This window comes from Aspergillus luchuensis, chromosome 3 (genome assembly GCF_016861625.1).
Source record: "Aspergillus luchuensis IFO 4308 DNA, chromosome 3, nearly complete sequence".
Classification (NCBI taxonomy): Eukaryota; Fungi; Ascomycota; class Eurotiomycetes; order Eurotiales; family Aspergillaceae; genus Aspergillus; species Aspergillus luchuensis.
Window position 1 is genome coordinate 3665965 of NC_054851.1, and position 20885 is coordinate 3686849.

At 52.9% G+C, this 20885-nt stretch overlaps 7 protein-coding genes across 7 annotated transcripts; 3 read left to right on the plus strand and 4 right to left on the minus strand.

The window, feature by feature from the left end:
- Nucleotides 1–427: 427 nt before the first annotated feature.
- On the minus strand, nucleotides 428–2611 carry AKAW2_31229A (uncharacterized protein; the record flags this gene model as incomplete). The annotated part of the gene is made up of 1 exon (XM_041687830.1): nucleotides 428–2611. One exon carries the CDS (start codon nucleotides 2609–2611, stop codon nucleotides 428–430), a length of 2184 nt encoding a protein of 727 aa, XP_041541676.1.
- A 1829-nt stretch (nucleotides 2612–4440) lies between these two features.
- On the plus strand, nucleotides 4441–7520 carry AKAW2_31230S (putative serine/threonine protein kinase; the record flags this gene model as incomplete). The annotated part of the gene is made up of 3 exons (XM_041687831.1): nucleotides 4441–5323; nucleotides 5370–5467; nucleotides 5514–7520. 3 exons carry the CDS (start codon nucleotides 4441–4443, stop codon nucleotides 7518–7520), a joined length of 2988 nt encoding a protein of 995 aa, XP_041541677.1.
- Nucleotides 7521–8641: 1121 nt separating this feature from the next.
- Nucleotides 8642–9268, plus strand: nut2 (mediator complex subunit NUT2; the record flags this gene model as incomplete). The annotated part of the gene is made up of 3 exons (XM_041687832.1): nucleotides 8642–8672; nucleotides 8723–8819; nucleotides 8902–9268. 3 exons carry the CDS (start codon nucleotides 8642–8644, stop codon nucleotides 9266–9268), a joined length of 495 nt encoding a protein of 164 aa, XP_041541678.1.
- Nucleotides 9269–10221: 953 nt separating this feature from the next.
- On the plus strand, nucleotides 10222–11487 carry AKAW2_31232S (uncharacterized protein; the record flags this gene model as incomplete). Its single annotated transcript, XM_041687833.1, has 1 exon — nucleotides 10222–11487. The coding sequence occupies one exon, from the start codon at nucleotides 10222–10224 to the stop codon at nucleotides 11485–11487; it is 1266 nt and encodes a 421-aa protein (XP_041541679.1).
- A 1808-nt stretch (nucleotides 11488–13295) lies between these two features.
- On the minus strand, nucleotides 13296–15685 carry AKAW2_31233A (HET domain-containing protein; the record flags this gene model as incomplete). The annotated part of the gene is made up of 3 exons (XM_041687835.1): nucleotides 13296–14543; nucleotides 14598–15172; nucleotides 15226–15685. The coding sequence occupies 3 exons, from the start codon at nucleotides 15683–15685 to the stop codon at nucleotides 13296–13298; spliced, it is 2283 nt and encodes a 760-aa protein (XP_041541680.1).
- Nucleotides 15686–16665: 980 nt separating this feature from the next.
- On the minus strand, nucleotides 16666–19092 carry AKAW2_31234A (uncharacterized protein; the record flags this gene model as incomplete). The annotated part of the gene is made up of 2 exons (XM_041687836.1): nucleotides 16666–18960; nucleotides 19045–19092. 2 exons carry the CDS (start codon nucleotides 19090–19092, stop codon nucleotides 16666–16668), a joined length of 2343 nt encoding a protein of 780 aa, XP_041541681.1.
- A 286-nt stretch (nucleotides 19093–19378) lies between these two features.
- Nucleotides 19379–20752, minus strand: AKAW2_31235A (putative erythromycin esterase; the record flags this gene model as incomplete). The annotated part of the gene is made up of 1 exon (XM_041687837.1): nucleotides 19379–20752. The coding sequence occupies one exon, from the start codon at nucleotides 20750–20752 to the stop codon at nucleotides 19379–19381; it is 1374 nt and encodes a 457-aa protein (XP_041541682.1).
- Between the last annotated feature and the right edge of the window lie 133 nt (nucleotides 20753–20885).

Here is a 20885-nt window from a genome sequence, read left to right on the forward strand (position 1 = left end):
GGCTGATTGTCCAGAGGGACATTCTCTGTCTTTCCCTGGTATCATTCCATTGTTCTGTTCTGTTCTGTTCTGTTCTGTTGTTTGTAGTTGCTGTAGTAAATTATTATGATATGGGAATGGTGGTGGTGTTGCGATGGTTTTGTCGGGTTGATGTCAGTTGGGTCAGCGGGGAGAGTATTGTTTGGTTCCGACGTCATGACCCTGATTTCCATCCATGCCTTGATTATTGATTGTGGGGTTGGTGATGATGGATTCTATTTTGTTTTTCTGGGTTGATTTATTTGTCAATGTTGTGTATACTTGGTATGGGTATACATGGTGTGGATGGAATCTGGCTTAGGGCTAACGTTACTATATTACACTGGTATACTGGCATACTGCTGTACTGGTGAAAGCTCATTATGTGTACTGGTATATACAAGGGTCATCACTCATATCCTAATCCTGATAATATCATCCGACTCTCATTCACTCCCAACCCCATCACCCCCAATGCCCGCGACAACGTCCCCCGTCGCAACCGCTGCAGCCCAATCGCCACCTTCCACCCCTCCGTCTCCTGCAACACAAACACATACCGTTTGCCCTCGTGGTCGCGCACCGACGCCCGCAACACATGCAGCGAGCGCTGATCCTCTCCTCCCCCGGTCGATAGTCGGCACGTGTTCTTGCACATCTTCAGCAGGTTGCCCAGGAACGCTTCCGATTCCTCTGGGGTCGGTTCGTTGCCCCGCCGATTGAATGGCCCCGGCGGTGGCTTCGGGGGTTGACGCTGCACCCCGAATTTCGGACACCATACCTCGACGAGGTTCATCGTCCACGCCTTGACGTCCCATTCGCGCTGGCCGACGCCGCGCACATCGTCGTCGATAAAGAGTCCCTCTGTCGTGATCCTTAGCACCAGCCCGTCGCTGACCATGCCTTGGCCTGAAACGAGCTGCGCCACAGGGCTCCGCACAAAGTTGTTGTTGAACTCGAATACACCCTTGATAACGATCTTATCAGGGTCTTTGGTCTCATAGGCTCCGCGATTCGATGGTGGTGGGGTTGTGCGTGCTGTTGTCTGTGATGGCGCGTATGAGGAGTCCGAGTACACTGATGACCCCGAGGTGGCACCGCCGTACGGCCGGCGAGGACGATCAGTCGGCCGAAAGTTGGAGTATGAGCTGTCAGTGTCGGTGCGGGGATAAGCAGGTTTCTTGGGTGATGGTGTGCGGGGAGTGGATGTGCTAGATGCCTTTTGGCTGGCAGCCTCTTTGGCCGCTGCCTCCTGCGCATCTTTGGCTTTCTTCTCAGCATACTTCTTCGCGGCAGCCTCTTTGAGTGCCGCGAACTTGGCATCCGCTTCCTTCTTAGCTGCAGCTTTACGCTCTTCCTCCTCTTTCTCTGCCTTGGCCTTGGCCTCAGCAGCCTCGCGCTCTGCTTTAGCCTTGGCCTCCGCGGCCTCGCGCTCTGCACGGGCCTTGGCTTCGGCGGCGCGTCGCGCCTCTCGTTCTCGGGCTTCCTTTGCCCGACGTGCTTCTCGCTCGCGGGCCTCTCGAGCCTCTTTCTCCGCTTTAGCCTTGGCCTCCGCGGCCTCACGCTCCGCCTTGGCACGCGCTTCCGCTGCTTCTCGTTCCGCCTTGGCTCGAGCTTCTGCGGCCTCTCGCTCCGCTTTGGCTTTGGCCTCAGCTGCTTCGCGCTCCGCCCGTTCTCGGGCCTCGCGGGCGGCCGCCTCCTTGGCGGCAGCCATCTCCTTCTCGAGCTGCTCCCTGCGCTCACGCAGCTCTCGCTCCATGGCCTCGCGCTCGCGCTTCTGCTGCTTCTCGCGCTGCTCGGCCTCCCGCTTCCGCTTAAACTCCTCCATCTTGCGGCGCAGCTCCTCCTTGCGCCGGGTTTCTTCACGGGCCTTCTCCCAATCAGCTCCACTTTGAGGTTTGCTTTCAGAGCCGGTGGCAGACGAACCTGTCTTATTTGATCCGCCTGCCTGCGGTGGCGGTTGCGGGGATGGTCCACTTCCGGGCCCACCGGTATTCTGGTATTGATGGTTCCCACCATACTGGCCTGTACCCGGAGGCGGACCCGAATTGAAGTTGCCCCCATATTGCTGCTGTCCTTGCCCCTGTCCACCAGGATGACCATTCGGGCCCTGATTTTGGGCCCCATGCTGCTGTCCCCGCGCATACTCACCTCCGGCGCCATTGCCGGAGGGTCCACCCGCGCCTGGACCCCCGCCGGTATTAAATCCAAAATTGGGCCGTCGTCGGCCTCCCCCAGAATCGGATTGTGAGGAGCCCACGGCCCACCCGGCGACCCCAACTCCGATAGCCAGCACGGCGATGGCGAGGCCATTGCCGCTGGCGACAGTGGCAGCGCACCATGCTTTCAGAAGGGGTGATATGAGGGACCAAAGCAGGACGGCAAAGAGTGTGCAGGCGGATCCTGCGATGAAGCTGTTACGTTGTGGCTGGAGGGAGGGAAGGTAGAGGAATCCGGAGCCGGCGGAGTGAGGGGGGATGATAAAGATGTCATAATTCCCCGGAGGGAGGTCGGAAGTCTTGCGATATTCGCCCTGGGTGGTTTGTGGTTTCTCGCCGTGAGGGGGAGGGGGTGGAGGAGGACCGTCGTCCATGGTAGGCGGTCGTTAAGAATGATTAAGCTTGATGTTTATATAATATATATCGCTTGTTGATGACTAGTGGAGGCGCACTTGCGATCGAGGCGACATGATCAAACAACGGCAGGCGCTGGAATCAGCGCGTCTAGATCGAGATAGGAGGTCAGATAGCACAGCAAACGTCAGTGAGAACACATACCTGGTGAAACAATAATAGTAGGTGACACGAAGATAGCGAGGGAGGAGAAAGAGAACGAAGAAGAAAGGCGACGTGGGATGAGAGATCGGCTGGCGGCAAGAGGAGCGCCTAATCAGGATCGACTCCGTTTGTGTGATCCTCGCAGCAACGCTAACGGATCCCTGGCGACCAGCGTAATGAGATAGATGTACTATGTATATACAATATAGCTCCCCCGTTGAGCGGTGGGATATCTGCTGTGTGTGTAACGTAGCTGATGTGGCAGTGGAAGGAGATGGAATAGTTGACAATAAATCGGGACAAACGATGATCAATGGCTGGGTTTCAGTTGCTGAGCACCACCGATTGATTGTCTCTGATGTGATCCCTTGTCAAATGGAAATACCGATGGGATCGGCTTCAGCTGTCCACTACATTCTGGAGAGCGATTGGAATTCTAACTGCACTACCAATGAGCACCGGTGCATCCTGCTATACGATGTTGTGATGAATGCAGTGGCACGTCCACATTCCAGCGGAAGTCTATAGAGCACAAGCATCCGCCGCAAACCCGGCTGGGATCTCACAACCTTAATTAGAACCCTGGCCGGATGGGCTTAGAGTTATCTACTGGGTAGACTACCATTGGTGTCTGGTGGTATCCGCTGATTGCAACAATAAAGATCAGATATGGCTAGGTATATCTTTGCAGGATCACCAGATATCGAGTGTTTGTGTTTGTTTTGGTTTCGCTGTTTTGGAGCATCGCGTGGGGAACCGGCAGTCGTCTGATTGGTCGATGTCTCCGCATTCGCTGGTTGGTTCAACTCATGACTAATGACTATCACGTGTAAATCTCCTCTCTTTGCTGCCTCAGGCAACAGACGAGTCGGATGGCCTCACGGATGACTTCCAGTCACATCATAACACTAATCCTAAATCTCCGTCCAGTCGCAGTAGATAGTAAAGCTAAACTGACCGCTGCCATCACTGCTATGGCCGGATTCTGACCGCCTGCAGCCGGGATGATCACGATGATGTCCGTCCGTGATCTCCAGGCACCAAGCGATCACGGGATGCGTTAAGTCAGTTGCGGAGATGGAAAGGAGAGAGAAGAGGGGAGATACTTTTGCCTCAAAACTTCTGTCTCTCTCTCTCCCTCTCCCCCAGTATATAGTAAAACCACTTCTGTCAGCCTGAGATCCGAGATCCGCCTTGTTTCAGCCTTTTGCTGCACCAAACTTACTGCCAGGCGGTGACTCCACGCTTAACGGAAGCCGGCCGACGCCATCCAATCCATTCAGTCTCCAGTCTCCAGTCCTGCTGCTGGTCAGTCTGATCTCCATCCGGCTCTGCTGGCTGCTGTTTCCCATCCCCTCGACCTGTTTCCCAGAAATTCCCTTTTCTTTTTCCTTCGTCCGCTTCCTCTCCTCTCCTCTCCTCTCCTCTCCACCCCCCCTGTTGGCGTAATTTCTTGCCCCTGGCCCTGTCAGGTACCGCCCCCTTCCCCGCCGCCAACTGTCCTCTCTCGGTCCTGCCCCGGCTTCAGCCTCACCCGGCCTCTATTTCTTACTCTCTCGCGCAATCAGCGTTTCCCTTTGATGCCGCTATAGCCTGTCCTTGTTGACTTTCGCTCTCGTGCCCCTCGAGGGCCCGTCCCATCACCATGTCCTACCAGTCCCAGGCGGCTCCGCATCTCCCGATCCCCGTCTACAACCCCATGGCCGCCATTAATGCCCCCGCCGGCACCTTTCTGCCCGGAACCAAGGTCCAAGTGGGCAGCCATCGGGTCGTGGTCGAGAAATACCTCTCCGAGGGCGGTTTCGCCCATGTCTACGTCGTGCGCCTGCCTCAACCCGTCGATGGCTCCGATCGTGCAGTGCTGAAGCGCGTGGCCGTCCCCGACAAGGCGGCCCTGGCCAACATGCGCACGGAGGTCGAAACGATGAAGAAGCTCAAGGGACACCGCCATATCGTCACCTACATTGACTCCCATGCGTCACAACTGCAGGGCGGCGGATACGAGGTCTTCCTCCTCATGGAGTTCTGCGCCGGCGGCGGACTGATCGACTTCATGAACACGCGCTTGCAGAACCGGTTGACCGAGCCGGAGATTATCAAGATCTTCTCGGACGTGGCCGAGGGTGTCGCATGCATGCACTACCTCAAGCCTCCGCTGTTGCACCGGGATCTCAAAGTCGAGAATGTGCTGATCTCCCGTCACGGAGGCTCCACGATTTACAAGCTGTGCGACTTTGGGTCTACTGCGCCGCCGCGCCCCGCGGCCACTTCGGCGGCGGAAGGCCGGCTGATTGAGGATGACGTGCAGCGCCATACGACGCTGCAGTACCGCAGTCCGGAGATGATCGACGTCTATCGGAAGCAGCCGATTGATGAGAAGAGCGACATCTGGGCGTTGGGAGTCCTCCTATATAAATTGTGCTACTACACGACTCCGTTTGAGGAGGTGGGGCAGATGGCCATTTTGAATGCAAGCTACAAATTCCCAAGCTACCCACCCTTCTCCGACCGCTTGAAGATGCTGATTGGTAAGACCCTCTGCGCGAAAGGAAGGCGTGATACTGACTTCACCAGCCTGGATGTTGAAAGAACACCCGCAAAAGCGTCCGAATATTTTTGAAGTGGTGCGCGAGATCTGCCACATGCAAGGCAAAGACGTGCCGATCCGAGACGTAAGTCAGATACCTGCAGACGCAATGCGAAGGCTCACACAGATAGATTTACGCCAATCGCTCGACGTCGGAAGCCCGCCGTTACCAGGAGCTGCCGCCATCCCCCACAGAAACGCCGCAAGTGGGCGCCGTCTTTTCTCCCCCAATGCAAGAAACGCAGATCATCCCCGAGATTGCCCCCATGCGACGAGGCCGCCCGACCAGACCAACCCCGTCGCAGCACAACTCGGCCAAGCCGAGTCCGTCGCCATTTCGCGGAGGTGGCGATCCATTTTCCGTCTTGGATGCTGGAAACCGACAGCGAGAGTCCGCGGATGAGTTCTCGAACCGGTTCCCGTCGCTGGATCAGTTCCAGATCCTGCACGAAAAAGGGGGCAAATTCGATTTTGAACCCACCGTGTCCGAGAAAACGGAAGATGACGATTTGGCTCAACGACTTACCAATGCTCTGGCAGATGATGCGTTTGCCAAACACCCCGCGGCAGAAAATGACCCTCTTCCCAAGACAACTTCGGAGCCGACCATTCAACGTCGTCCCCAGCCGGCTCCGATCAAGACCAAGTCGTCCGAGGTGATCGAGACCTACCGCGAGGAGGCCCGGCCTCAGGTTCCCTTGTACCAGCCTGTGCCGCAGAAACCCGCCATGGTCTCGACTGGTACTATGACCTCTCCGCCGGCGACGCCTGGCGTGCCGAACTCCAAGCCATCCAGCCGGCCCATCTTCAAGTTCCCGTCCAGCGACCATCAGCGTCGGCCATCCAGCCAACCGTGGCCGACAGAGGCGGACAAGAAAGCAGCCCGGCAAAGCAAAGCTCCGTCACCCACCTCTTCGTCCTTCCCCAACCCGCGAGTCTCGAACGACCGCATCTCCGATCTGTCTGCTTCACCACGGCCGTCGCTTGACGGACTCCGACCTACCAATCTGGATGTGGAGGAGCCTGCTCGATCTCGGTCAGCCAACAGCCGCTCCCGGCCTGTTTCTGTCCACGCTAGCGCACGTTTCGAGTTGCCTCGCGGGTCAGAGAGCGCGCGCTCCTCCCTTGACCTGCCCCGCAGCCCGTATGAAGGCGGCGCACCGCTGCAACACGCGCGCACCGAAACGGACCAGCCGTACGACCGCAACATCTCGTCGGACGTGGACTATCTGCGCGCACGCGAAGAGGAGAGCAGCCGGAAGCGCGAGAAGCGGTACAGCGGCACGTCCAAGCACACAAAACGATCGAGCTTGTCGACGCTGTCTCTGTCGGGCACAAAGACGCTGTTTGCGGGGCGATTTGGCGATGCGTTCCGGCGGTTCGAACATAGTAACCAAGAAAGCAAGGCGCAGTCTCCTGTGGCGGAAGAGTTCCCCAAACCCGTGCTGCCTTCAGCGGAGGTGACGGCAGAGCCTGCCAGCGACCTGATCGAGATGGACAGTGAGGACATTTCGCCGGAGATGCGGCGGGAGCTGGAGCGGCGGCGGCTCTCCCAGGAGGAGAAGCGTGTAGCCAAGGCGGCGGAGGAGTACCGTCGGCGGGTGGCGGAGGGTGGAGCGGGCGGCTTCAAGGGCGGCGACGGGCCCCGGTCGCAGGCGATCCAGAGCAAGGTGCAGTCGCTGCTGAGCGAGTCGAACCGGCCACCGGTTCCGCCCAAGACGGCGACAGGCTACGGGCGATACACGGACGAGTCAAGCGCCGCTTTGCAGGCAAAGCCCACGGAGGCGCGTCCGGACACGCGGGGATCCCGGGTCAGCGGCACAACAACGTCATCGATGCAGGAGCGATACGAATCGCGCGGACTGCCCCGACAGGAGACGGCATCGACGGGATATGCGGCCTCTCAGCGCACCGGGTCGTCGCGACCGGCCCTGCCACCCAAGCCCAAGGGGCTCCGGGTGGGGGGTATTGAGACGCGGACGGAGAGCCAGCCGGCTAGTCCGACGGTGAGCTCGGCCACGACGGCAGGCGATGACTGGGAAGCCAACTTTAGTCGGCGATTTCCAAGCTTATCGGGGTTAGAGATGGAGACGGAGATCGAAATGGCGCGGGTGCCGCTGCGGACGCGCGAGATATAGCCGAGTCAGATGTGAGGGTTGAATATAGATAGAGCGTAATCTGGTATACATAGGTAGACTTGTATCAGCGAGCGAGCATTGCATTGAATCATAGTTTCTATGAGTATACATTACTGAACAGCCGACGGTTTTCCTTTCAAAATAGGTCTAAGTTAGCCGCTTTTCGCTCTGGGATCAGCTGGGATTGTGGGATGAGCGCGTCGGTGCGTGTGCTGATGATTGCTCATGGACTGCTTATAAGAACTACTAAGAGAACATATAGAATGGTTACAATAGAGGCCTTTGCATTTGCATAACAGTATAAGGAAAACCTAAACCAAGGCGTTTCAAGAACCCTATTCACCTAATCATCCGTGACATGCTCACAAAGGATCAATACATTATAATTCGGACATTCTAGTAAAAGTCCGTTGGTGGACAACAAGCATAATGTAATTCAGGGGTCTTACTTACTTGGAATAAGGGATTGGGCGATACTGCAGTATCCGGCAGTTTACGGTAGAATGTTTATGTATATTGCATAAACTGCATGTGATTTACAGTTTCAGTCTCAGTTCTCAATAGGAATATCATTGAGAAATGCTGTATAACTTGACTGTGGTGATCCCTTTGGGTATTTTGCTCACTGATTAATTTTCATTTTCCAAGTCCTTAGTGATACTGTCGAGTGAGTGAAATCTTTTCGTCGTATACATTTTATTGTAGAGGAGCATCGTAATCACAATGAACCGACTTCTGCCATATTGAATCAGTACAAGGATAATAGAAGGTTGGATTAGAGAAGTGTATCGTGTCTTAACATTGATTGTGATTGTTGCGTAGGGTTCTACATGTTCTCTCAAGACGCACAAAATCAGCCAAATCGGCTTAGACTCAATTATCGCTAGTAACAGCTACATTTCTCAGAGTCAGGGACACGACCATCCAAAGCCGAGTAGAATGTAGCAACGAGTGTATGTCATAATCATAAAGCGGCGGATCCGTAGTTGGAACTGAATGTAAGCATCCATCGTATTACCCAAAACGGTTAGTCTACCCCGGACTCGACTCTTCTCAGCTCTCGTCATCATCCAACAAGAATCCCCTTCAGCTCCAAGCTTCACGTTTCAGAGCAGCACATCATGGCTCCCATTCCCCTCAGCACGGTCGACAGTACGTATACCCTGTTTTTATAATCCAACTAAAACTAAAATCTGCCTCAGCCGACCTGAAAGACGTAATCCAACACCTGTTCGAAATCCAATCCGCTGTCCACGGCTACCTCGGTCCCGAAACCCAACAAGAGCTCGTTCGCAAAATGTACCCTTCCTTGCTATCCCTGCCATCTTCCTTGCCTGATGTTTATAGAACTCTACTAACCGGATTACGTGTTATGTATTAGAAAAAACCTCACTCTCGCGCTCTCCACACTCAGCACACACACCTCCGATAATCACCCCGACGCACAATCCCAATCACCCGGAAACAGCAACGACCCTCCCATCCACAGCATCCAACTTCCCCCGGAGATCATCGATTACGTAGATGCAGCAAGGAATCCGGATATCTACACGAGAGAATTTGTCGAGTTGATCCAGCGCGGGAATCAGGATCTGAAGGGGAAGAAAGAGGCGTTTGGGAGTTTTCGGGATGTGTTGGCGAGGGAGATGAGGGGGGCGATGCCGGAGGTTAGGGGGGAGGTGGATAGAGTGGTTGCTTCATTTGGTGGTGATGGGAATGGGAATAATAATGGGGATGGCAGGGGGTGATGGTTAGTTGCTTATGATGATGATGGTGATGATGGAATAGAGGGATAGAATTATATTGGGATGGAGTTTGGGGGTGGAGTTATTTTTTGCATGCTTTATTTTTGGAGTTAATTTATTATTATGAGTGATTTGTGATGATGGATGATGGACGGAATGAGATGATCGGAATCCAATGCCGACTAGACTGAAACTCAAGTCAGCAAGCAAGTAATGAGTTCAGCCTTGTGTGTGGCAGTGGCTGCTGCTGCTGCTGCTGTTACTGCCCCCTGGAGTTATTATTATCTCTTCAGACAAGGAGTTGAGGGATAAAAATAACATGATGAATGATTAAAATAAAAATAATGGGGGGATGATGCACGTGGGGATGCAAGGACTGTTTTTTTCTCCTTTATTCTTCTCCTATATGATCTCATATGGAAGGGGAGTATAGCATAGCAGGTATGCCAACATAACCCTATCTAGTATCCACCTCAGGACGAAGTATCTCAGAGTTTAACACAACATTTACCAAACTAACAGGTTAAATGCTCAGGTGAACAATAATAATGACAACAGAGAGGACACACTCCCCGCCCAATAAACCAGGCGAAGGGCAACTGCAAATAACAATGCACCGCGTCACGCCGGCCCCCGCCCGTCAGCCGGGCACTGACTGCCTTTCAGTGTCCCCAGACGGCAAGGATCTGAGCCCGACGACCTGTCATGATTCTTGATTCATTACATGTCGGGTAATTGCCCGCCTGCCCCGGATCCTGCATCGGCCTCTGCTTCTGTCTGTCTCTCTCTGCCTCTTGCTCTTGTTAGTCGCTCTCTCGTCTAGCCTTGCTCTTACTCGCTTAGTCTCGCTTCCTCTCTCCTCTTCTTCCTCTTTCTTTACTTCTGCTTCCTCTTCCTCTCTTCTCTAATTCCTTTTTCTTCCTTCCCATCGTATATCGTCTCTCTGCAATGGCATCATGATCACCGGCCCTACCGCCTCCCCCGGCAATGGCGTGGTTGGGCCCTACTCAGGCAACAGCCTGGCCCTGCGCATCGTCATCGCTACCATGGCCGCTCTATCCTGGTATAACGCCATCGAACTGGTTATTCTCGTCTTTGTGACCTTTTCCCAGTTTCGCGGTCCCTACTTCTGGTCTCTTCTGATCTCCGCTCTCGGTCTGATTCCCTACTCGGCCGGCTTTCTGCTCAAATACTTCGCTCTCACGTCCGCTACCGCCCTCTCCATCACCCTCATCACCATCGGCTGGTACGCCATGGTGACCGGCCAATCCGTGGTGCTCTACTCGCGCCTGCATCTCGTCCTCCCCAACCCCAAAGTCCTCCGCCACGTCCTCACCATGATCATCGTGGACGCCTTCCTCCTACACATCCCCACCTCCGTGCTCACCTACTGCTCCAACCTCTCCTCCCACCCAGCCATCTTCATCTCCGGCTACAACATCATGGAAAAGATCCAAATGACCGGCTTCTGTCTGCAAGAATTCATCCTCTCCGTCCTCTACATCTGGGAAACCATCCGCATGCTCCGCCTCGATCCCGACCGCGGCAAACGCAAAATTATGTACCAGCTCGTCGCCATCAACCTGATCATCATCGCTCTGGATTTGGGACTTCTCGTCATCGAATACCGCGACCTCTACATCCTCGAAACCATGATCAAACCCGTCATCTACAGCGTCAAACTCAAACTCGAATTCGCCGTCCTCGGTAAACTCGTCCTTCTTGTCCGCAGCGCTCACAACCTTACCTGGAAGCCGGATTCACCGCTGTATGCTGCCGCCTCGCCTGTCACTATCCCGCCGCAGATCCCGTGCCGCAACGGCGACATCATTAACGGCAATTTCAACAATAACAGTGACTTGCCCGACTTCGTCGATGCCACGCGCGTCCCCTCAGATCTCAACCACGCCGCGGCCGGCGCCGCACCCCGTCGACGGCCCCCGCCCCGCATGGACTCGGAGGAACTCTCCATCGCCATGTTCGAGCACTCCGAGAGCGGTGGTGCGGGGACGGACAATATCCTGAAAAGTGGGATTGGTCGAGATCGAAGTTTAGACCGAGATCATGGCCATAGTCTGGATCTCCCGCCCACGGGACACTCAAATGGCTCGCAATCGTGGAGTGGGGAGACGCAGACAAATAACTCCGCCACGGAGCGGGAATTAAGTCCGTTGGACTTTACCAAGCCGTTCGGAAGGCAGGATAGTAGGAGTAGTTTCTAAGCTGCTATGACGATGATGATCTTGATGATGATGATTATGGTTTGATGATTGATGATTGCTTCTTTTATTTTTGTACAGTACTGACAACCCGTCTGACTACTAACATTGTGTGTGCAATAGTAGTAGTAGTTGTTGTTGTGGTTTGGTTTGGTTGTGGTTTGGTTGCCTTAGCGGAGATACCCGTTACGATACCCACTTTTGATTATCTTTACTAGGTTTAATATTTGCCGTGGGTGGGAATCGATCCATGGGACGGCGTTGACTTTCTTTTTCACATATTTGGATTGAGTATATATTTATATAGCTAAAAATACCTAAATGAAATATTAACAAATAACCTCAGCTTCGGTAAAATAGCCCATAAAATGAGCTCTGCTAATTAGGGAAAGTAAAGCGATAACCGGTAACCGGCAACCGGCACGAAATCCCACATCCCACAGTTCGAAAAAAAGTAACTAAGTAGTATGGTGAGGGAGTGAGTGAGTCATTTCTTCCCCACCAATCAAATAAATTATCAAGCTTGGTTGGTTGATACTAATCTCACTGGCCCAACACGGAGTAAAGTATTAGTGTACGGAGTAAGTAGTTGGTAAATGGTTAGGTTAGGGTTAGTAATTACCCCTCATTTCTCCATGAATGATAATCATTGATTCAGAGGGGGAGAGAGAGAGAGAGTGTGTGTGTGTGTGTGTGTCCACTTGGTTCCTGTTCTTGTTTTCTTGTGCTTATGGTACACTTTACTTTACCTCTTTGGGTTTGGGGGTGAGTTGGTTTGGGTTGGGCTGGGCTTGGTTCACCGACTTTTATGTGTGAACGGTTGGTGGTCATTAATGTGGAGATGAGGTGGATGGATGTTGGGAGTAGGTTCTTACGTCGGTGGTTTTGGGTTCGAGTTTGGTTTAAGGTTTGGTTTCTCAGTTGTTTGTGTGGGCTGGTGAGTGGGTTGTTGGTACTTGGTTACTTTTACACAGGTAGTGGAGTGGTAGGTATGGATGATGTGGTGTGTGGTGGTTCTTACTATGATACTTCTTATATCTATACATAAAGGCTGATAAACTGGAGTTACTCAGCAAAGATTAATAATTCGGGATGTGATAATGAGATGATCTTATGATTCTTATATGAAATCTATATAAAGATATGTTATCTGCAGTTATAGAGAGTAAACAATATTAGCAAGTACTAGAAGACTGTCTTAATGAATCTTTTTGGCTGTTAGTAGTGACTTAGCAAGGATACCTATAGATGCGCTATATTCAAGGTTAGTTATAATGATAATGATAATAATATGATTTCCATGACTGTTGTGCACTCGGGATGCATGTGTGCTTGAAGAGTTGTGAAACGGAAGATTGGGATATTCCCATTACGCATACATGTGTTTGAGTTCTCTTGTCTGTGTCCTTTTGATTGTTGAATGAAGACTGATTGTTCAATAAGCGCTGTATAACATGAGCTGATAGACTCATTTCCCGCTCGTTATGAGTCAGCTGTTGAATGTATACAGAGAAGAGGAATAATTGTTCTTGTTAAGGCTTAGGTGGGAAAATATAGGCTTTTTAGACACTTACTTAGGTAATACCTCCACGGTTATAGGACATAGTACCTTAGTGACAGCATGGGAATTGTAGAGGGGAAGCTAATAGATATCATCCTTGGTTGTCAATTCATCGATTGTCATTATGCACGCAAAGAAGAATAGTAATCAATATAATCTATAAAACCCAGCAATCTATTCCATTATATGGACTCAGACAGCAGCTCAGTGCGTACTTATCTCCTGATGAAAATATACCTCTCCAAACATTTCAAACCAGTATGAAGTTCCGAAATTCAGGCGACGCAGAAATCCAGTCATGAAGCTCGACCATGCCTGTAGTCACTCGTCGACTGAGTCCATCTCGAGTTTCGACAATCAATACATCGACCAGAAAAATGAAATCTATGCCACCGGAGGTGCCGAGTACGCTTCCCTCGGAATCATACCATAGACCCTGTTTGTCTCGACTTTCATCTTCGCGATGGAAGTAGTACCGATGACTCATTGAAAGAGCAAGCACGTTCAATTTAGTATCATGATCCGTGCTGTAATCATGGTCCAGAAATTTCCGATGGGCAGGGTGAGAGTGTATCCACAGGTCTACCCTGTCATCACGCATGCTGTGCAAATTTACCTGAAGATACAGTGCTCCATTAAAGGAACTGGGTTCTTTGTCTCCCACCTGGATCATTCGAGCTTCAAGTGACTGGGTATGCCCCAGCAATGCCCCTGGCTGATTTGCACGTTCCATGTAAGACGAGGAGAAAATCGTTTCGATATCCTCCTTCCCCTGCAAATATGCTAACCCAAGCGCCTCCTCGTTAAGCTTATCGAATGATGCCCATCCGGATCTGAGAAGGGCCCGATACTCTTTCCAGGTGGTGCTGACATTCAGCATCGACGGTAATGGCCTTGGAAAGCAACCTTCCTTCCACGCCAATGCGATACCAAGTTCTCGAACCCAGCCGTCCTCCTCGTCCCGTGACAGTTGTTGATTATGAGGCCAAATGATGTGCACCGTTTCGTTAGTCCTGGAAGATGGGATACCCCACACACCCAGTAATGATGTATGGGTGTCTTCCCAAGAATAAATGTCAATGCACCCCATTACAGAAGACCACGACCAGGTGGGGAAAATATTCCCTGTTCCTGTACGCCTGGCCACAGGTGTTTCGTGAGCAGATGATCCATAGGGAAGCCAGAGCATACCGCTCACAAATTCACAGTACGGTAGGCCAAAGTAATGCTCCGTCCCATATTTCCAATGCATAATGCCAGAAAAGGCCCTGAGGACATCAGAATTGATAGTAAAAGATCTAAATGAAATTTCGTGCACAAGATCCTTGTATGCTGTGGCCGGTGTGAAGCGTAAAGTCTTTGACTTCAATAGTGCAAATCTATCTTCCTGAGAAGTTTGGGAGCACTCGAACAATACACCTGCATCTGTAAAGAACAACATCCTTGTCGATAGCATTGCCTCCTGGAACGTCCAGCCTCGGGATCTCCATTTTGATTTCTCGAGAAGGTCAGAGAAACTATCTTCTATGGCTCTCAAGCTCATTCCGCATACCTTATAAATATTCTGGCTTGCTCTTGCTTGCGAAACCCCGGGGAGACCATGATCCATGGTGACGCCTTCTGAATCCACTAAGGTGAGATAAGAATGGCTATATATGTCGCCCATGGCATTGATCTGTGAGACTTTCACAGTAGTGTCATCTTGCACAATGCACAGTCTGTCGACCCAGAGGTACCGTATCTTCAATTCAATGCATGCACGGATGCTATCCTTAATGGTCGCCGGTATAGGGTTTCTGAACAGGTAACCCTCTTCCTCCAGCATCTTGATGGTGCTTTTTGTTGCCAATGCATATTCATCAGTAGTGCTACCCCACACGTAGCTCAGGGTAGCATATCTGCAGGAAGGAGGAGCCATTACTACGCATCCTCTTTCCGTGTCAATAAGTCGGAATTCGTGTGGCGGTGAGTTTAGGGGTCCATTGTGGCATGAGCCCCCATGCTCTCTGTCGCAAGTTTCTAGCCAGATGCGGACTGAGCTCCAGTCTACCATCGGCTGCTGCCATATTGTCTGTTTGGTGATGTCAAAAATACCACCAATGCGCTTAGCTCCAACCCATGTAAAACCTTACAATTATGATTAGCTTATGCTTGAACTAATGACTAAGTATGATACAAACCTTTTTGGCGAAAGCCGAACTCCAAGTGTATATCCTTGTATGGATGTGCAGAATCAATTCGCATAATCAAAATCGAATGCTCGTTGCAACCCTTCAAGTACCCTTCTTGGATAACCATGCTGCAAAATACACAATTGCCAGACCGCTGCTGTATGCCTCGAAACGTCCCAAAGTTCAGGTCAAGATCTATTCTGCTTTGATTGATGTAATGATTCAAATGCCGCGGCCTAAGATGCCTGCAAAAACTGCAGAGCATATCATTGGGACTATCATCACAACCTGGGCACCGCTCATGGAAAATAGAATGTTGAGCCTTTAACAAAACATTTGGATGTGAATACCTTGTTAAATAATTCTCATCGGACTCCCAATACTGAAAACGTTCAAGACACGAACACAAGGAACACGTTCCAGTCTTTTCATTCACAACAGGCTGGCTCACATCCCCAGTCCCGTCCATGATGACCCCATTGATGAGGTATCCCACGCAGAAAGAAGACCTGGTACTGAAGGAAAAGTCTCTCTCAAGTGTGAAGATGCAACAAGTTGAGGCAGACAGAACAAGCCTGTAGTCTGTTGTGAGGAGGCTGGGGTGGAGTTTATCTCCATTTCAATAAGATTCCCCCTCTGCTGAGTTGGCAGAGCTGAAAGACAGGGATCTGCCTCAATGCATGAACCCCCACCTTTTAGGCGCCTGGGTGGTTGATCGAACTAATCATATCGCATGGTGTGGCACTTGCGTGCTTAGTGCTGAATGGATCATCGACTCGAACGTAAGCATCGTGGATGAGCTGAAAGATCTCCAAAGGTGCTTGATGCTATTTTGATGACTTGCTGGTCATCGTAAGTGGCAGATATTGAAGAAGGTGAAGATTTGCAAGTCTCTGAGATTTATGGAGGAGACGAGAGGACGAATAGAGGAAGGTGTAGTCCACTGGATCACCTGATTCATCTGTCAGATAGGCTGCTTCTAGCATAGTATCCCCACCCCACTAGACATGCAATGTGTCAGTAACAGCGATGCCTTTGGACTGGCATGGCCTCAGCCTGTATCTTATGTATTGCTCCCCAAGTGCCTCGAACGCACGCAGTGTTATCACAACCTTCCTTTTGAATGACAATACAAGACCTAAGGCTAAAACAAGCTGCTGAACTACCGATACCATCTACTCCATTCGTGTACTTGAGGGAATTACTCATTAACAAGTAATATGATACAGTCTCAATCTCTGTATTCACCAATCAATCAAATCATGAACGCCTTGCATACCGGATGCATCCCAGCGCCTACAATTTCACTAGAATCAAAGTCCCGGAGACACCAAGCCAGACCACTAAATACACGGCAGCCGCCAAAGAAAAGAAGCATCACAAGAAATGTCGCAGTAAGTACCATGCGTCCAACGCTCAGAAATGCAATCAATGTTAGTCTCATCCAATCTAGCCACGATTCTTCGGCTGCGCCAGCATGTTCAAGCGGCTGACGCTCAACACGCCCCGGTTGCGTGCGCGCACACTGGCCGGGGTGCTGATGCGTGGAGTGCTCATGCGGCTGGTCGTCGCCGACCGGAGGGGAGTGTGCGAGCGAGGCTTGATGGGGCTGGGAGTCGCGGCTTTGGTTGGGCTAGGGGCCGCAGCCTTGCGGGCACTCAAAATGGGCGCCTTGATCGGAGAGGGCGAGGTCATTTTCATTCGTTTAGCACTGCGCGCGTCCGCGGTTGTGTCGACGGGCGGCACATTCTCAGTGTCGGTCTCATCCTCGAGGGCAGCGCGGTTTCTCTTCTTCTGGCCGATGCCATGAGGGACACCTGCGACCTCAGGGAGATCATTAGTCTTGGTGTCTTCACCACTCTCACGAGTCCTCTTCTTGTGGCCGATTCCGTGCGGCACGCCTGCAACCTCAGGCAGAGGGTTGGCATGGACATCTGACGGGCGGACATGGCGGATGGTAGGGGTCGCTTGGGCGGGAGACTTGGTGTTGACCCTGTTCTGCTCCGGAGTCAACACCGGCAGTGTGGGATAGACAACGTCGGAAATGGTCCGCGAGGGACTGGCAACCGGAACTTTCGATGGAGATGGCGAGAACATAACCTCCTCGTGGCGGGCCTTCACACTAGGAGTGAACTCCACGCGCTTCTTGGGCGACGGCGTCTGCGCAGGCTCCTCCGTGGTGCCTCGCGATCCGAACAGCAGGTTCGAGGTAAAGTCTGGAGCAGCCACGTGGGTGCCCGCGGCAATCTTAGCAGGGTCCTTGGAGAACAAAGGCTGGTGGCGGCGGAGGATCGACTTCAGGTTACCCAAAGTGGGCAAGTTGCTCTTCAGCCGAGGGTTGAATTCCGTCTGAGGCGTGCGCGGCACATCGGCCGGCTTCGCAGCTGGAGACCGGACGAGCGACGGGATCATCGAGGTGCGGGGCGGCTTTGCGGTGACGGACGAAGCACGCGCCGCAGAGGACCGCGTCGGGGTCATCAACGAGCTGCGCACTGTAGATCTGGGCCGGGGTTGCACAGGCTTGGGAGGGCTGGCTGCAGCGGGACGACGCGTCGATGCATCATCGGCCTTGTCGTGCTTGACGCGTTTGTTGCTAGCAGGGGCAGCAAGGGCAGGTGATGGACGTGCAATCTTGGATGGTGATGGCGAGTTGCGGTCCGAATCGTCCAAACGCGCCTTGGAGTTGGTTCTCTTGAGTGACTTGACCACTGGCTGGAAGCGTCCCGGGGTGGCACGGAAAGCCGACGCGTGACCAGCAATGGAGTCCATCTTCTTGAATTCGGCCATGTGCACATCGCTGAAGCGGCTGGCCTTGCCCTTGGGCTGCACGATCTTCCGGTCCGCTGCCTCGGCGCGGTTCTGGTCGGGTTCCAGGGTCATCTGGGCTTTGATCTTAGCAGCATCCTCGCGCACGGTCTCCATGAGCTTCTTCGCCTCGTCACTGAGCTGCGAGTCGCAGGAAAACTTGAACTCGAACGCGGGTGTGCCATAGTAAGGAGCGGGTGAGGCCTTGGCTTTGGTAGGGGTGTTGTCGGCGAGGGTGTCCTTGATCACCTTGCCTTCGGCATCCTTCTTGATGGGCTTGAAGCCCAGGATCAGACCGGAGTCTGCCTGTTTGGTGGTGCTCTGGCGGACCTTGCTGGGGTGCATTTCTTGGTGGGACGGACGCACGAGGGTGCTGGAGGGAGTTCTGGTGGGTGTGCTTTTGTGGACGGGCGTGCTTCTGTGGACGGGTGTGTTCTTCTGGACTGGCGTATTTCTGTTGACAGGCGTGCCCTTGAGAGTGGGGATAGATTTTTCAGGAGTCGATAGCTTCAAAGCAGGTTCAGGTATAGCCTTGGTAATAGGTCTCTTTTCAGTCTCAGCAGCAGCGGGCTCAGCCATAACCTTGGGAGTAGGCTCCTTTTCAGTCTCAGCAACAACTGGTTCAGTCGCATCCGTCTTGGACTGAGACTCAGCGATCGCCGGAGTCACCTCAGCAACAGGCTCTTTAACTTCAACCTTGGACTTTCTCTTAGACGCGGTCTCAGTCTTGGTCCTCTTCCGCGACCGCTGCACGGGGGCATCCTTAGCAGCATCAGCTGGCTCCTCGTGCTCCACGACGGGAGGCAATCTCTCCGGCTGTTTGCCGAGACGAGCCATGGTTGTGTCGATTTCGGACGTGTTCTCGGAGTTGTTGTGATTGTTCGTGTCGCAGGGGGCGTTGTTGTTAGTGACGACGGGGTCGGCAGGGGCCTCAGGCTCCTTAAGGTCGAGTCAGTGAATGTCATGCAAGGGCGCGAGCAGCCCATCGGAATGGAGGCTGAGTGGGATGGGTGGTGTGCTCACCTCGGTGGCCTGGCGGCTGCGCAGGCGGGCGGACCGTCGAACCGCCATGGTGGTGGTCAATGTGTATCGGGTGACGTTGGAATTGGGTATCGAGATGTCGAAGAATTGGATTGTGTGGGGGGATGGATCATGAATTAAATGAATGCAGGACAAAGGCGAGATTCAAGAATAAACAAACACCCGCAGGCGGTGAGCTGACGTCAGGGCTTAGCTAAGCGTGTTGTGCTGTGCATGAGCTAGTTATCACATTAACTATATCGTCCATCATCATTAATTTGAAACACTCTCTACTTTTACTCCTTACAGTCCATTCTACCATTACTTACAGTCTGCTCTACAACCCAAATGGATACGTCTCCTCCGTACCCATCGCCGTCCGCGGCTGCACCCTCTCCAACGGCTTAACAGCCTCAGTGCTATCAAACCAGACATACGCATCGAACTGGTTCTGCAGATCAGCCTGCGAGTAATGCGACATGCGCTCAGTATCAGGCCGATAAATGACGCCAATAAACCGCTCCAAGCGCTGATCCTCCGCAGCCATTAGGCTCCTCAGCTCCGGACTAATCTTCGTCGGCCTCAAATCCAACAAGAAGCTCTCAATTCCCGTCTGATGTGCCAACCACTCCCAACTATCCGGTCTCGACGGCTTCACCTTCATTATCTCCATATCCTCATCCCACTCATGCGCAGCCGCCACAGTTCCGGTATGTGTCCCACAGCCGATCAGCGCAACCTTATCCCGACCGAACTGCTCGCGACACAACTGTCCAATATTCACCTCATTGCGCCGACTGCCCATGCTCGTGTATCGCGCATCCCCACAATGCGAATTATGCGCCCACACCACTGCCTTACTGCCGGGAGGCTTGTGACGAAGGATGCGCCGCAGCGTATCCACCATGTGTGTATCGCGCAGCGTCCATGACGACGCAGAGCTATAATACATAGCTTTGTAGTATCTCTCTGCGTCACGCACCAAATACGCGTTCTGCTGACTACTATGCGACTCTTCGCCATTATGCGGATCCTCCTCCGCGTACTGTAGTCGTTTGCGCAGCAAATCGCGCAGCATGTCCACGACTCCCTTCTCGCAGTCTGCCAAGCCGCGCAACGACGCGAGACCATATGCCGTCGGATCGTCCACCCACGGCTGCAAGCAGCCATAGCGACGACGCGCCAGCTTGCCTGCCTCTGGGTCCAGGCGGTCGAGGTAGTCTACGACGGCGCGGATGGATGCCCCCATGCTGTACAGATCAAGGCCGTAGAACCCGGCCTTCTGGTGATCGGGTAGGTTGGCATTGTGGTCGCGCATCCACTCGACTAGGTCTTGCATTTCGCGATTGCGCCACATCCAAGTGGGGAATCGCTGAAAGGGCTCGTCCTTGTCATTGGTGAGATGGGCTTGAGGGCCGGGGCGTTGGCGCACATAGCGGTCGATGGCTTCAGCGTCAGGCCAGTCGGCTTCGACGGCGACAGTGGTGAAGCCATGGTGCTCGATCAGGCGCTTGGTGATCTCGGCACGGGCGGCGTAGAACTCAGAGGTACCATGGCTACCGTCGCCAAGGAGGACGACACGGTAGTTTGCGAAGCTGTCGAAGTGGGAGGCGAAGCTGGGGTCGTGGATGGGGGGGAGGGGACGGGCGGCGGTGGAGAGGAGGTTTTGGAGGGACATGTTCTTCTTTCTTTTGGATAGGAATTTGAACATAGATTATACCAGTACGGTATGTATGATACTGTAGTTAGTCCATGATGGTTGTAGTTGATGAGTATCGGGATGTACGAGACTGCAGTATAATAGATGTGGTTAGGGTTAGATGAGATCACCTCCCGCTCATGAT